We start from the raw sequence: 16,613 nt of genomic DNA, 5'->3' as shown, positions 1-16,613 counted from the left end.
CTGGACAGGTGGATGGCAGGGGAGGGCAGGGGGCACAGGAGGGTCGCTGGACATGGGTGCAGGGCCATGCTGACCCAGTAAGCGAGGTAAGCATGGCAGGGGGGCGCTTCCCTCTGGGGGGCGCCGCCGCACCATGCCCACCTCGCTCGCCCTCCCCCAACATCCCTTTTCTTTTTTTTTCTTTTTAAATTTACCTCCGTGGCGGCGGTTCCGGCAGCGCAGCGTCAGGGAAGGAGGCGGCGCTCCCAACGTCTCTAGCCTTCCCTTCTCTGTGTTCCGCCTTCTTCTGACGTCAATGATGACGTCAGAAGAAGGCGGAACACAGCGAAGGGAAGGCTAGAGACGTCGGGAGCGCCGCCTCCTTCCCTGACGCTGCGCTGCCGGAACCTCCGCCACGGAGGTAAATTTAAAAAGAAAAGGGATGTTGGGGGGACAGAAGAGGGTGGGCAGTTGAACAATGGGAGTGGGAGGGCAGGGGAGAAACGACAGCAAGGATGCGAAGGGGGGGGGAGAAGAGGGCTGGCCAGGCTGGGACATGGGAGAGAGAGGAGCATGGATGCGAGGGGGGGGGGTCATGGAAGGGAGAGAGGGGAATTGCTGGAAAAGGATGAATGGAGGGGGCAGGGGACAGAGGAGCATGGATGGGCATGGATTGGGAGGGCAGGGCTCAGGGAGAGAGGGGAATTGCTGGAAAAGGATGAATGGAGGGGGCAGGGGACAGAGGAGCATGGATGGGCATGGATTGGGAGGGCAGGGAGAGGGGAATTGCTGGATAGGGATGAATGGAGGGGACAGATGGGCATGGATGGATATGGACTGCAGGGCAGGGCTCAGGGAGAGAGGGGAATTGCTGGAAAGGGATGAATGGAGGGGGCAGGGGACAGAGGAGCATGGATTGGGCTGGCAGGGAGAGGGGAATTGCTGGATAGGGATGAATGGAGGGGACAGATGGGCATGGATGGATATGGATTGCAGGGCAGGGCTCAGGGAGAGAGGGGAATTGCTGGATAGGGATGAATGGAGGGGGCAGGGGACAGAGGAGCATGGATGGGCATGGATTGGGAGGGCAGGGCTCAGGGAGAGAGGAGAAATTGCTGGACATAGAGGGGAGGGAAGAGAGATGAAGGAGATGAAATGAGGGAAAAGGAAGAGAGGAGAAAAACTGCACATGGATGAAGAAAATAGGCAGAAGCTGAGGACCAGAAATGAAGAAGAAAGGAGGAAAGGAAAGAAATAAATGGAAAGGAAGCCCTGGAAACGGAGTTAAGAGGACAGATAGCAGCAGAATCAGATACTGGGCCAGCATGATCAGAAAAAGAAAGTCACCAGACAACAAAGGTAGAAAAAAAATCATTTTATTTTCATTTTAGTGTTTGGAATATGTCCACTTTGAGAATTTACATCTGCTATCTTATTTTGCAATGTATAGCAATTTCTTTCTAAGAATATTGCTGACAATTCCTGTCAGTGTGGCAAGTGGTGAGCGATCATTTTCACGGGGGGGGGGGGGGCGGCGCCGCCACCGCCAACTGATAGTCTGCAGGGGGGCGCCAACTGATAGGCTACAGGGGGGCGCCAGAGACCCTAGGCACGGCCCTGCATGGGTGGATGGCAGGGGAGGGCATAGGGGACGGGGGGTTGCTGGACATGGATGGCAGGGGGGACAGGAGGGTCGCTGGACATGGGTGGATGGCAGGGGAGGGGGGTTCTGGACATAGGTGGAGGGCAGGGGGCACAGGAGGGTCGCTGGACATGGGTGGTTGGCAGGGGAGGGGGTTTCTGGACATAGGTGGATAGCAGGGGAGGGCCGGGGGCACAGGAGGGTCGCTGGACATGGGTGGATGGCAGGGGAGGGCATAGGGGACAGGGGGGGTTGCTGGACATGGGTGGATGGCAGGGGAGGGGGGTACTGGACAGATGGTAGGGGGGACAGGAGGGTCGCTGGACATGGGTGGATGGCAGGGGAGGGGGGTACTGGACATAGGTGGAGGGCAGGGGGCACAGGAGGGTCGCTGGACATGGGTGGATGGCAGGGGGGGTTTCTGGACATAGGTGGATGGCAGGGGAGGGCAGGGGGCACAGGAGGGTCGCTGGACATGGGTGGATGAAGGGGAGGGGGTCTCTGGACATAGGTGGATGGCAGAGGAGGACAGAGGGAATAGGGGGGTTGCTGGACATAGATGGATGGCAGGGGGGACAGGAGGGTCGCTGGACATGGGTGGATGGCAGGGGGGGTTTCTGGACATAGGTGGATGGTAGGGGAGGGCAGGGGGCACAGGAGGGTCGCTGGACATGGGTGGATGGAGGGGAGGGGGTCCTTGGACATAGGTGGATGGCAGGGGAGGACAGAGGGGATAGGGGGGTTGCTGGACATAGATGGATGGCAGGGGGGACAGGAGGGTCGCTGGACATGGGTGGATGGAGGAGAGAGAAGAAATGCTGGACATGGATGGAGATGAGGTGAGGGAAAAGGAAGAGAGGAGAAAAAGTGCACATGGATATAGAAAATAGGCAGAAGCTGGATCCACTGGACAGTCAAGTCTGCGGAGGACCCAGCTTTTACTTACAGATGTAGGGTAAGAAATGAAGAAGAAAGGCAGAAATAAATGGAAAGGAAGCCCTGGAAATGGAGTTAAGAGGACAGATAGCAGCACAATCGGATACTGAGCCAGCATGATCAGAAAAACAAAGTCACCAGACAACAAAGGTAGAAAAAACTATTTTATTCAGGATTTATTAATTGGAATATGTTAGTTTTTGGAAATGTGCATCTGTGATATTTTTCATGTAAGTTTTAATTTTTGTAGTATTGCTACATACTGAGTCTGACTTCTTGAGGTAACTTTCCAGTTCGGTATTTTGCATTCATGTGTTTTTCAGGTGTGATCAAGGAAGGTGCAGTATTCTGCTAGCGTATAGTTTTCAGCCCTTTTTGTTTGTTTTTTTTCACTAGGTTGTGCACTGGTGTTTTAGAGCCCGGTGTAATTACAGTTGCCTTTCCACGCCACGCATAAGGTTGTAGCTTGTCCTGTCCTTGGAATTAGTGCTGTTTATGGTTTGTTAAGGTTATGAGTGTGTTTTTGCACACATTTGTGTATAGTGTTTTGCAGTGGAGAGACTGTGTGTTGGCCTTACTAAGGTGGCACCAAATATCAGAAAGGGTGTAGAGCCTAAATCATGACACACTATCTCTAAAAGGGTGTTTTGTGGCTCTACATGAGAATTGTGATATTATGATCCCTTGCTAGTTTCATATTGTTGATAATCTGCATTTTCTGTATGGCTGGTATATTGGTGTATAAGGTATTAATTGTGATTTTTTTTTCTACTTATTTTTTTTCTGTGTGTTGTCAGACAATTATGGATGACAGAGTCTGAGTCTTCTTGAGTCAGAGAGTTGTGGTATATATTTTAAAACAATTTTAATACCTTGGTGGTCTATATGTTTTTATATTGTACATTATATTTTACATATCACTTTATTTTATTGTATATCTTTTCATTTCATTTTTATTTTATTGCATATATGGGTTACAGAGTAATAGGGGAATTTGAAAGTACTGAATCTTTTCTTAATATTTTTCCTTTATTCTCCTTTGTTATGAGAATTGGAACTACTAATTGTAGTGGACTTGAACAATAATTTCTGGGGAGGGGAGGTTTCATGATAGCATTGTGCTTATTATTTCAATCAGTTTTTTGTACAAGTTTAGCTTCATTTGTCTTTATTTGAAATTTCATAAATAAAAAATGTTCTAAAAATGGAATAATTTTATCAATGGGGTGGAGCTACGGTGGGGCGGGGCTACAGTGGGGCGGGGCAATGGTGGGGGTGGGGCTAGGATGGGGCGCCACCAAATTGGTCTGCATAGGGCCCCGCACTTGCTAAGACCGGCCCTGACCTCCCCTCTCTCTCTCTCTGCCAAACTTGGCTCCTCTGTCTCCCTGCTACCATTTCCTGTTCAGCCTTACTATCTCTGTCCTAAGAGGTCAGCCAGGTATGACCTTTCCTTCCTATCTCTAGGACCACCCCTTGTCACCCGATGACAAGCTCTGTTCCCATTGGCCTCTATCTGCACCCCCCCCCCCCCCCGAGCCTGTAAAAAGCCCCATCACCTCTTTGTCCTCTCAGCCATGAGGTATGCTAACACCATCCAGCCAGGGGCATGGAGATGACCCCATCTCGCTCCAGACAGCTCTGTCCGGCTGAAAATCCCTGTAATGAACCTGGATTTTTTACCCTGTAAATATCTTCTTCCAAATGAGATATCGCACATTGCAGTCACCCAGCTTTGGACTATTTCTACCTGTTCAACTACTTTCCCCTCCCCCTGCAATACAACTACCTCTCTTCAGATCTCCACCTCCCACAGCCTCCAGATTAAGAAGTCTCTGTATCCTGAACATCTATCTGTGAGTAAATTATCTGTGATTTATTCAATAAAAGAGACTTTATAAAATAATAGAGACTTCAGGTGATTGCTGCGCCAGGATTATGCTCCATGATATTGGGGCCTCTAATTACCAAGCTCCAAGAGTCATGACAGTAAAAAATCCAGCATTATAACTGAATAGCTGTGAGGAAGTTTGGAGCAGGACAACTGTGCCTTTAAGAGAACAGAAGGGTCAAGTGTGTGGAAAAGAAAAGGAAAATCAGTAACTGCGCATTGTCTGGATGTTAATTGATCTGCATTCTAGTGAAGCCATAAGGAAAGCAATGTTGGATGATCTGTTAAAGTTAAAATGCATTTACTAGATAAGTGGAGCTTGTGAAAGAAGCAGAAAATCATGGAGGTTTAAACTGAATCCAGTGTCTGCCTGCATTCTTGATAGTGATTAATTTAAATACCCTCTCCTGCACAGAAGGGACCCCTTCTCATCTGGCTCACCAGTAAGCAAAGTAAAAAACCAGAATTAAAACTTAAACAGCCATCTGCACTGTGTTTAAAGAAATCAGTGACTTTGCTTGCACTGCCTATGTCAATTGAGATGCATTTAAGTGAACTTGCAGCCAAAGAAAGCAACATCGGACTGTTTAAAGTGTAAGAGCATGTATCAGAAGAACTTAGTTGTGAAAAAGCAGAAGATTGTGGAGTTCTAAACTCAAACCAGAAGCTGTGCTGCATGTCCTAAGGGTGATTGAGTTAAACGCCCTTCTATTGTGTTTCTAAGTATTCTTCCTTGCTCGAGAGCAGCCCCCACCACTTCTGGGTCATCAGTAAATATAGCCAGCAGCTAAAAAGTCAGAGAGAGAAGAAAACTGTTTTTGTATTGACAAACCTGTGAACGTTTAACTTTGAAGCAAGCAAGACATCAGAGTGAGCCAAAGAATGTGCAGCTAGCTCTTTGTCTGAATATCACACCTCTGTGATCACTGAGGACACTTGGAAGGTCCCCCTCCCCTCTCCCTCCAGCCTCAGAAATCTGAGCCCTGAAGGTCTTTGGGCAAGAAGGGCGGGAGGCAATCTGTTGCTAGGTTACTGCTTGAAGCCACAGCCCTGACTCAGAGCTACTCTCTCCAGTCCCCCCTCCCTCCTCCTTTGCCCAGTAACATAACAGTGAAACTGGATCCAGTTGAATCCAACAGCTTGAAAGACAAACTGCTTCATGCTGGGTAATCCTTACATCCCCAGCCCCCCTGCACACAAGAGTTGACTTTTCACTTAATAAAGACAGATAAGCAAACCAGTACATGATGGCAGAATTCAATGTCTCACAAATTGTACCGGAGGAAGCGTCCTCCGCGCCAGACACACAAGAGGCCAACGCGGATGTGATAGACACCCTCTCCCTCCAGTCCCAACAAGGGTTCCAGGGCAGAAGAGCTCGCAAGTTAACCCAAAGGGCCCTGGAAGCGTATCAAGCGAAACAGGAAAGCTATACCAGGAAACTGAACAGACTCTGGAAAGAAGTGGAAGAAAGTTTACACCGCGCTGCAAAGGCAGGGGCGGACAATGACGCCTGTCTGACGTCAATGAAGACCAACTATGCACGTTATCGGCAAAAGGCAGAAGAGTATTGCCAGTTCTTAAAGGAGACAAACACGGAGCAGAGTCTCGTGGAAAAGGAACTCCAAGAGACCACGGATCATGGGCGCTATACAGAGGTAGCCAAAGCCGAAGAGATAACAACAAATGCAACTGTAGAACCACAAGACAGCATCTCCGTGCACTCTTACTCTTCCAAACATTCGTCCAAAAGCTCAAGATCCTCCAGGTCACTTACAACAAATCGCTCCAACCATTCTGTAGCTCCAGAAGACAGCATCTCCGTGCATTCTCACTCTTCCATACATTCATCCAAAAGCTCAAGATCCTCCAGGTCACACGCAACAAATCGCTCCAACCAGTCGAAAATCAGCGAGGCGACCACCCAAGTGAAGGCCCTCATTCAACAAGAAACCACCCTGAAGTTAAAACGAGTTGCGCTAGAGGCTGAGGAAGCACACAGAGAGGCTGAGGAAGAACACAGAAAGGCCGAGGATGCTTGTAAAAAATCTGAGCTAGACATCATGATAGAAGCACTCCGGCAAAATAGAGAATTGGTCGAACTGGAGGCGAGAGCTAACTCCCGCGAAGATGCTGTGGGACAGCATGATGAGGTCGAGCGACTCAACCACCTCGGGTTTGAAGACCCTGCTCTAAGAACCGAAACTTACGTGTCAACGCACTCCCCACTGCCTGTCAGGACAGTGGAATGGCTCGATTTAGATGAGCCCTCAAACACGGAAGTACAGCACACCAAGGGAATCAAGCCTCACCGTACCAGCTTACACACTCGTACAAGCTTCAATGCACCGCCGCTGGCTTATGCCCTGGGAGCAGCCGATGAAATGGATGTCCCACCCCAGCCACGGGCTCCAGTGCCATACGGCAGCCAGAGGCAAGGAGAGTCTGGGTCACCGTCTCTCGGAAGAGCGCCAGCTACACGCACTTCGTACAAACAAGAAATGGCAGGGTGGCCATATTCTGCACCTATTCCCACTGAGACCGAGACCAGCCAGCCCGCAATGGTTATGACTGACCAGCCTGGAACCTCAACCAGAGATGAACTAGTGAGATATCTGGCACGCAAGGATCTGGGGGGCTCAGGGCTTACCCAGTTCAACGGCCGTCCTGAGCGGTACAGAGCATGGAAATCAGACTTCAAGGACGCTATCGTGGACATGAGACTCACACCCAAGCAAGAGATGAACATGATGTTACATTGGCTGGGAAAGGGAAAAGCCGCACGTGTGGAGGAGTTGAAGCATTCATACTTGAATAACCCATCTGAGGGGTTAAAAGAGATGTGGGGAAGACTCGAGGAGTATTACGGCAGCTCAGAAGCCATAGAAAATTCATTGTTCAATAGGTTGGACAGATTCCCAGCGGTATCCGGCAGAGACAACCTCAAGCTGCAAGAGTTGGGAAACCTCCTTCACGAGCTGGAAGCAGTCAAGGCCGAGAACAGCTTTCCAAACCTCAGCCAGCTAGACACACCTCGAGGCACCAAGAGTATCCTGGGAAAGTTACCATACAACATAAGGGAGAAGTGGTCAGTAGTTGGCACACGTTACAAGGAAGAGAATCAGGGGAAATATCCCCCTTTCAACATTTTCGCAAAGTTCATAAGAGACATAGCCAAAAGGAGAAACGATCCATGGTTCATGGTTGAGCCATGTGAATCAAGCCAATCCCTGGAAGGGAAAACAGCCAAACTAGGCCGAAGACCCATATCTGTGCACAAGACAGGAGTGTCGCCTGCAACGTCTACACCGGCTGACCCCTCTCTCACCACAGAGAACGTAGAGGATCCTAAAGAACCATGCCCTATACATGGGATGCCCCACCCACTCAGAAAGTGCCGAGATTTCTTAAGGAAACCGTGGGAGGAACGTAGAGAACTGCTCACAAGGTACAGACTTTGCTACAGGTGCTGGGCTTCTTCAGACCATATCGCCAAGGACTGCAGAGCACCTAGCAAGTATACAGAACGCGGCAGTGGCCAGCAAACCAACACTTCACGCCCGGGTGATGCCGAACCGCATCCCATCCCCGAAGCGAATCACGGCAAGGAGACGGGAGAGGTAGGGGCACAGGCACTCCAAGCCATGCCGAAGTGCACGAGAATATGCGGTAAAGGCCGCGAAGGGAGATCCTGCACCAAGATATGCCTGGCCAAAGTGTATCCCGAGGGACGGCCGGAGAAGGCAGTCAAAATGTATGTTATCATAGATGAGCAAAGCAACCGATCTCTTGCAAGGTCAGAGTTTTACGACCTGTTTGGAATCCAGCAAAGCTACTCCTCATATAGCATTAAAATGTGCGCAGGAGTCACACAAGTGTTGGGGAGAGTAGCAAGCGGCTACACGATAGAAGCAATAGATGGAAGCACCAAGTCAAAACTACCTGCACTAATGGAATGTGACCAGATACCAGATGACAAGGATGAGATTCCTACACCAGAGGTCGCGTGGAGTCACCCTCATCTGAGACCTATAGCCAACCAACTCACACCCTTGGATCCAGACGCTGAGATCCTACTCTTGCTGGGTCGCGACGCACCAGAACTCCTGGACATCCATGAATCACGCAGAGGCCCACGGGGTGCTCCCTACGCGCACCGTCTCGATCTGGGATGGACAATAGTGGGCGGCGTCTGCCTCAACCGGACGATAAGACCGAACATCCGTGCGCTCTCCACCAGTGTCTTAGAAGGTGGACGCGCCATGCTATTTGAATCGTGCGCCAATCACCTGATTACCAAAGAGGTTCACGAACACAAAGAACATAACGTCGTCTCACTCCATAAAACCAGCTCCGCAGCAGGTTTAGGAGAACATCTGGGGAGCTCGGTGTTCCAGACCACTAAAGACGATGGCAGACTCGCACTCTCTATAGAAGATAAAGAGTTCCTGAACATTATGGACAAAGGCCTAGAGAAAGACGAGTCAAACGGCTGGGTAGCGCCCCTTCCATTCCGTAAGCCCAGGGCCCGACTCCCAAACAACAGGAGTTACGCCTTCTCACGACTCGCCTCGCTACAAAGGACCTTGAAGAGGAAACCAGAGATGAGACAACAGTTCACAGCCTTCATGCAAAACATGCTCACCAACGGCCACGCGGAGCTCGCCCCACCGTTGAAAAATAACGAGGAATGCTGGTACCTACCTATCTTCGGGGTATACCACCCACAGAAGCCAAGACAAATCCGAATTGTGTTCGACTCTAGCGCCCAGTTCCAAGGGACTTCACTGAACAGCGTGCTGCTCACTGGGCCCGACCTAACCAACAGCCTACTGGGAATCTTAATCCGCTTCAGAAAAGAACCCATTGCCGTGATGGCTGACATCCAGCAGATGTTCTACTGCTTCACCGTCCACGAAGACCACAGGAATTACTTAAGGTTCCTGTGGTTCCATGACGACGACATCAACGGAGACGTGGTGGAATACAGAATGCGGGTACATGTTTTTGGAAACAGCCCGTCACCAGCAGTAGCCGCCTACGGGCTCAGACGGACAGCACGTGAAGGAGAGAAGGAACACGGCGTTGATGCAAGGCAGTTCGTGGAGAGAGACTTCTACGTGGACGACGGGTTGAAGTCCTTACCCACTGAAACAGAAGCCATTGACCTGCTGAAAAGGACACAGATGATGCTAGCGGGAGCTAATCTGAGACTCCACAAAATCGCATCCAACAGCGCCAATGTGATGAGAGCGTTCTCTCCAGCAGACCACGCTACGAACTTGAAGGATCTGGACCTAGGAGTGGACACCCCTCCTCTACAGCGCAGCCTTGGCCTAAGCTGGGACCTAAAAACAGACACCTTTACCTTCCGAGTCTGCACACAAGAGAAGCCGTACACCCGACGAGGCATCTTGTCTAAGGTGAATAGCCTGTATGACCCACTAGGATTCGTAGCACCAGTCACCATCCAAGGGAGGTCACTGCTTCGCGAACTCTCCTCAAGCTCAGCTGAATGGGATGCCCCATTGCCGCCAGGAAAAAGGCAAGAGTGGGACACATGGAGAAACTCCCTAAAGACACTTGAAGAACTCCACATCCCACGGACATATGTCCCAGTGTCTCTCACGAACGCCCGCCACAACGAGGTTTGCGTCTTCTCTGATGCCTCGGAGAAAGCCATAGCTGCAGTGGCGTACCTGAAGACCATAGATGCTTGCGATGCCATCCGTGCGGGATTCATCTTCGGCAAATCAAAGCTAGCTCCGCAATGTGGGCAGACCGTGCCACGCTTAGAACTTTGCGGAGCAGTCCTAGCAGTAGAAATAGCCGAACTGGTTGTAAGCGAGATGGATACCGACATAGACTCAGTCAAGTTCTACACAGACAGCAAGGTCGTACTCGGCTACATATACAACCAGAACAGAAGATTCCATGTATATGTGAGTAACCGAGTGGAACACATCTGAAAATCCACCAGACCTAACCAATGGCATTACGTGTCAACCGACCACAACCCAGCGGACCATGCCACAAGGGCTGTCCCAGCAACGCACCTGATGCGAACGACTTGGCTGACAGGGCCGAAATTCCTCACGCAACCAAAAAGCGCCACTACAACTACCACAAACTCCTTTGCACTGGTGAACCCAGAAGATGATGTCGAAGTCCGTCCGATAGTCAAGGTCCTCGCCACGAGTGTCTCACCCAAGGACACCCCGGGAACGCACCGCTTCAACCGATTCTCACGGTGGGTGACGCTGAGAAGAGCCATAGCCCACCTTATCCACATCACGCGTTCTTTCCAGCAGAGCCCCGATAGAAGAACAGGCAAGTGTCATCACTGGCATCTCTGTTCCAAGCCCTTGGCTGTTGAAGAATTTGTCCGGGCAGAGAAGGTAGTCTTGCGTTGGGTACAACAAGAAGCATACGCTGCAGAGTACATGTGCATCAGCAAAGGGAAGACTATCCCAAAGGACAGCCCCCTCTGGAAACTAGATCCCTTCAAGGATGAGGATGGATTGCTAAGGGTAGGCGGCCGCCTCACCCACGCCAAGATAGACAAGAGCGAAAGGAACCCTTGGATCACCCCAGGCCGGCACCCGGTATCCACCCTGCTCGTGCGCCATTACCACGAGCAGGTCAAGCACCAAGGTCGACACTTCACCGAAGGAGCAATCGGGGCCGCAGGAGTGTGGATCGTCGGAGCGAAGCAGTGCATCACTGCAACCATCCACAGATGCGTCAAGTGCTGAAACCTGCGAGGCAAACACCAAGACCAAAGAATGGCAGACCTGCCATCCGAAAGGCTGAGCACTGACCCACCATTCACCTATGTGGGACTGGATATCTTTGGACCATGGCCAGTTGTCTTGAGACGAACCAGAGGAGGAAGTGCAAGCAGCAAACGATGGGCCGTTTTGTTCACGTGCATGAGCATACGCGCTGTCCACATCGAAGTAATAGAGTCGATGGACACTTCAAGCTTCATAAACGCTCTCAGGAGGTTCCTCTCAATCCGCGGCCCAGTCAAGCAGATTCGCTCTGATTGTGGATCTAACTTCATAAGTGCTTGCAAAGAGCTGAAAATACATTCAGAGAAGATCAACGCACCAGCTATCGAAAAGTACCTGAACGATCACCACTGCACGTGGATATTCAACCCCCCCCATGCTTCGCATATGGGAGGAGTTTGGGAGCGCATGATTGGGATTGCTCGTCGCATTCTCGACTCTATGCTATCTGAAGCAGGGGCTAATCGCCTCACCCATGAGGTGCTGACCACATTTCTGGCAGAAGTATCTGCTATCATCAATGCGAGACATCTGATTCCAGTGTCCTCAGATCCAGAGTCGCCCTTGATCTTGACCCCAGCCACACTTCTAACGCAAAAGACAGGTGTGCCACCAAACCCGCCTGGGGATTTCGATGAGAAAGACCTATGCAGACGGCAATGGAGACAAGTCCAGAGTTTGGCCAATACCTTCTGGAGCCGCTGGAGACGAGAGTACCTCCCGACCCTACAGACCCGCAGCAAATGGCAGATCAGCAAGGGCAACATCCACGAAGGCGATATTGTCTTACTCAAAGACAACCAGGCCCAACGCAACGAGTGGCCCTTGGCGGTGGTTACCAGAGCCATCCCTAGCGAAGATGGAAACGTCAGAAAGGTCGAGGTCAGAACTGGGAAACAAGGAATAGCAAAGAATTTCTGCAGACCCATCGCTGAAGTCGTGCTCCTCGTACCACATGAAGAGGCGCGAGCACTGTGATCTGCCACCTCCTGTGAAGACCAGAGACTCGAAGGCTCTCTCTCTCTCTCTCTCTTGTGTTGTTGTTGTCTGTCTCTCGTTTCAGACCCTGTGCCTACCCGGCTCGTTGAAAATCCTGGACCCCGTTCCTGCCAAGCTCGTTCGAGTATTCTGAAACCTGTTCCAGCCAAGCCAAGCTCGTCAGTCCAGTCTTGCCTGGGAGGTTTGCCTCTTGCTGCTGTCCGACGACAATAGGTCAAGGACTCACGCTGTTCCAGAGTTTGTGACTGTCCGTTCAAGCTTGGTGTCACGACAGCCGATGGACAACCTGAATGTTAATAATGAACCTTGCATGCGATTGATTTAATAAATTGTGATGATGATGATGATATCTACCGATATCAGGCGAGGAGTGTTCTGTTCCCTGACAACCTTGCACTAGTTCATAACGTGATCCTAAAATGTGAGTAATGTCTTTACTGTTATTCTCATTTCTAAGAACTTTCGCTGCTGCAGTCTCTCATTGTAAAGATATATGAGCAAGGCACTGTGGTTAATGTAGTTCACAGGCAGTGCAGCCACACTTGCTTGGTTGTGCAAGAGTTGTTACCACTGGTTGTAAGGCTGCCTGGACCTCCCCTCTCTCTCTCTCTGCCAAACTTGGCTCCTCTGTCTCCCTGCTACCATTTCCTGTTCAGCCTTACTATCTCTGTCCTAAGAGGTCAGCCAGGTATGACCTTTCCTTCCTATCTCTAGGACCACCCCTTGTCACCCGATGGCAAGCTCTGTTCCCATTGGCCTCTATCTGCACCCCCCCCCCCCCGAGCCTGTAAAAAGCCCCATCACCTCTTTGTCCTCTCAGCCATGAGGTATGCTAACACCATCCAGCCAGGGGCATGGAGATGACCCCATCTCGCTCCAGACAGCTCTGTCCGGCTGAAAATCCCTGTAACGAACCTGGATTTTTTACCCTGTAAATATCTTCTTCCAAATGAGATATTGCACATTGCAGTCAGCCAGCTTTGGACTATTTCTACCTGTTCAACTACTTTCCCCTCCCCCTGCAATACAACTACCTCTCTTCAGATCTCCACCTCCCATAGCCTCCAGATTAAGGTCTCTGTATCCTGAACATCTATCTGTGAGTAAATTATCTGTGATTTATTCAATAAAAGAGACTTTATAAAATAATAGAGACTTCAGGTGATTGCTGCGCCAGGGTTATGCTCCATGATATTGGGGCTTCTAATTACCAAGCTCCAAGAGTCAGGACAGTAGTCATTTGTCTTATGCTACCTGTTTTCGTGGCCTTGACGCAGAGGTAGATGGTGAAAATGTAAATTCTGAAGAAAATATATCACCATCACTACCAATGACAGTTCCACCTTCTTCAGTAAGTTTATCATCCATTAACTTGAGCCCTTTCAGCCTGCACAGTCCCAATATGAACTCTGAATTGCAGGCAGATGAAAGTGTTACCAGTCCAGAAACCCACTTCAAAGCTCTGAGTCATTTACAGGATAGAATATTTAACCTGCCAGCTGATTTTAACCAGTTACAAGATAATATACAAGCGTTTAAAAAAATTATAGAGGAATTTTCAGGCAATGGATTGAAGCATCTGCAGGACAAATGTGCATTGCAGTTTTCTGAAGAGAAATATACACTGTGTGCTGAATCTCGGAAGCTGATATCCAGTTGTCAGAAGGTTATCAGCAGGAAGCAGTCCCCTGAACTGATGCAAGACAGTCCAGGAGACCTTCCAAAACCTGCTTCAGCTGACCAGAGCATGCTTCCAGTTCGTAGACTGTGACTGCTGCATGAGCAGGCAGGCTGAGGTTCTCTCAGATCTCAAAGCTGTTGTTTGCACCTACAATGAATTTGTACAGGCTGCTAGTGAGACTTGTGGGAAAGGCTGCCAGGATCTAAGCTTTCAGCTTTTGTCTCACCAGTGCATTGCCCTTACTGCTGCAGTGTTCTGCCTTACACAGCAGTTCAGGACATGAGCATCACCAAAAATTACCTCAAAGTCTATTATACCAAAAGGTGATTTAGAGTTTGAAAAGTGATTAGTGTCTGTTAGCTCATGTTAACTCTGTAAGGGTAATTCTATAAAGATGCCATGAACACACTTATTTAGCTCTGATTCCATTAAAAAAAAAAGTAGGTACCTACTTTTCTTTAGAAATTACTAGCATAGCCTGGTAAATACGCATGAGCCCTTAGGCCAACCATAGAGCTGGTGTAAATGCTCATGTTTAGATTGGAGAGCTACACATTTAAATTATAATATTATATACATGTGCATCCCACCCATGCTCTGCCCAAACTCCGCACTCGTGAACGTCCTCCTGCACCATCTACTACTACTACTACTACTATTTAGCATTTCTATAGCGCTACAAGGCATACGCAGCGCTGCACAAACATAGAAGAAAGACAGTCCCTGCTCAAAGAGCTTACAATCTAATAGACAAAAAATAAATAAAGTAAGCAAATCAAATCAATTAATGTGAACAGGAAGGAAGAGAGGAGGGTAGGTGGAGGCGAGTGGTTACAAGTGGTTACGAGTCAAAAGCAATGTTAAAGAGGTGGGCTTTCAGTCTAGATTTAAAGGTGGCCAAGGATGGGGCAAGACGTAGGGGCTCAGGAAGTTTATTCCAGGCGTAGGGTGCAGCGAGACAGAAGGCGCGAAGTCTGGAGTTGGCAGTAGTGGAGAAGGGAACAGATAAGAAGGATTTATCCATGGAGCGGAGTGCACGGGAAGGGGTGTAGGGAAGGACGAGTGTGGAGAGATACTGGGGAGCACCAGAGTGAATACATTTATAGGTTAGTAGAAGAAGTTTGAACAGGATGCGAAAACGGATAGGGAGCCAGTGAAGGGTCTTGAGGAGAGGGGTAGTATGAGTAAAGCGACCCTGGCAGAAGATGAGACGGGCAGCAGAGTTTTGAACTGACTGGAGAGGGGAGAGGTGACTAAGTGGGAGGCCAGCAAGAAGCAGATTGCAGTAGTCTAAACGAGAGGTGACAAGGGTGTGGATGAGGGTTTTGGTAGAGTGCTCGGAAAGAAAGGGGCGGATTTTACGGATGTTGTAAAGAAAGAAACGACAGGTCTTGGCAATCTGCTGGATATGAGCAGAGAAGGAGAGAGAAGAGTCAAAGATGACCCCAAGGTTTCGAGCTGAGGAGACAGGGAGAATGAGAGAGCCATCAACAGAAATAGAAAACGGGGGGAGCAGGGAGGTGGGTTTGGGGGGGAAAATGAGAAGCTCGGTTTTGGTCATATTTAATTTCAGGTGGCGTTGAGACATCCAGACAGCAATGTCAGACAAGCACGCTGAAACTTTGGTTTGGATGCAAGGTGAGATATCAGGGGTAGAAAGGTAGATTTGGGAGTCATCAGCATAGAGATGGTAGGAAAAGCCATGGGATGAGATTAATGAACCAAGAAAAGAAGTGTAGATAGAAAAGAGGAGGGGACCAAGAACAGAACCCTGAGGTACGCCGACAGGCAGAGGGATAGAAGTAGAAGAGGATCCACCAGAGTGAACACTAAAGGTGCGGAGGGAGAGGTAGGAAGAGAACCAGGAAAGGACAGAGCCCTGGAATCCAAGTGAGGACAGGGTATCGAGAAGTATGCTGTGATCGACAGTGTCAAAAGCAGCGGAAAGATCAAGAAGAATTATAGGCATGTTCTTATCAAATAGTGCATATCCGCATTATTGTAATTTACACGCATGCATGCTCACCGACCTGCAAATCTAACTAGAATACCGGCGTTTAAGTGCATACCTGCCACTTAAGTTTATGCAGCTTCCCATAAAATTAACCCCATAAGAATAGCCATACTGAGTCAGACCAATTCCACCTAGCCCGGTATCCTGCCTCCAGCAGTGGCCAAGCCAGTTCACAAGTACCTGACAGAAACCCAAATAGCAACATTCCATGCTACCAATCCCAGGGCAAACAGTGGCTTCCCCCATGTCTATTTCAATAGCAGACTATGGACTTCTCCTCCAGGAACTTGTCCAAACCTTTTTAAAATCCAGATACTCTAATCGCTGTTACCACATCCTCCGGCAAGGAGTTCCAGAGCTTAACTATTCTTTGAGTGAAAAAATGTTTCCTTCTATTTGTTGGAAGTATTTTCATGTAATTTCATTGAGTGTCCCCTGATCTTTGTACTTTTTGAAAGAGTGAAAAATCGATTCACTTCTACCCATTCTACACCAGTGTTTCCCAAGTCCAGTCCTGGAGTACCCCTTGCCAGTCAGGTTTTCAGGATATTCACAATGAATATGCATGAACTTGATTTGCATACAATGCCTCCATTATATGCAAATCTCTTTCATGCATATTTTTTGTGGATATCATGAAAAACCGGACTGGCAAGAGGTACTCCAGGACTGGACTT

The 16,613-nt window shown here is 49.3% G+C and overlaps 1 protein-coding gene across 1 annotated transcript in view; it reads left to right on the top strand.

Annotated features, from left to right (window-relative positions):
• LOC115462060 (FERM and PDZ domain-containing protein 1-like) overlaps window positions 1–14,422 on the top strand; it is a 325,564-nt gene extending 311,142 nt beyond the window's left edge. Inside the window, 2 exon segments of the mRNA XM_030192105.1 lie at window positions 13,470–13,945; window positions 13,947–14,422. Of these exon segments, the coding sequence (XP_030047965.1) occupies window positions 13,470–13,945; window positions 13,947–14,205 (735 nt within the window). The 3' untranslated portion in view covers window positions 14,206–14,422.
• The last annotated feature ends 2,191 nt before the right edge of the window (window positions 14,423–16,613 follow it).

The sequence above is a fragment of the Microcaecilia unicolor genome, chromosome 2 (assembly GCF_901765095.1).
Source record: "Microcaecilia unicolor chromosome 2, aMicUni1.1, whole genome shotgun sequence".
NCBI classification, from domain to species: Eukaryota; Metazoa; Chordata; class Amphibia; order Gymnophiona; family Siphonopidae; genus Microcaecilia; species Microcaecilia unicolor.
Note: the sequence above shows the minus strand (reverse complement) of the source record. Positions and strands in the feature narration are given on the sequence as shown.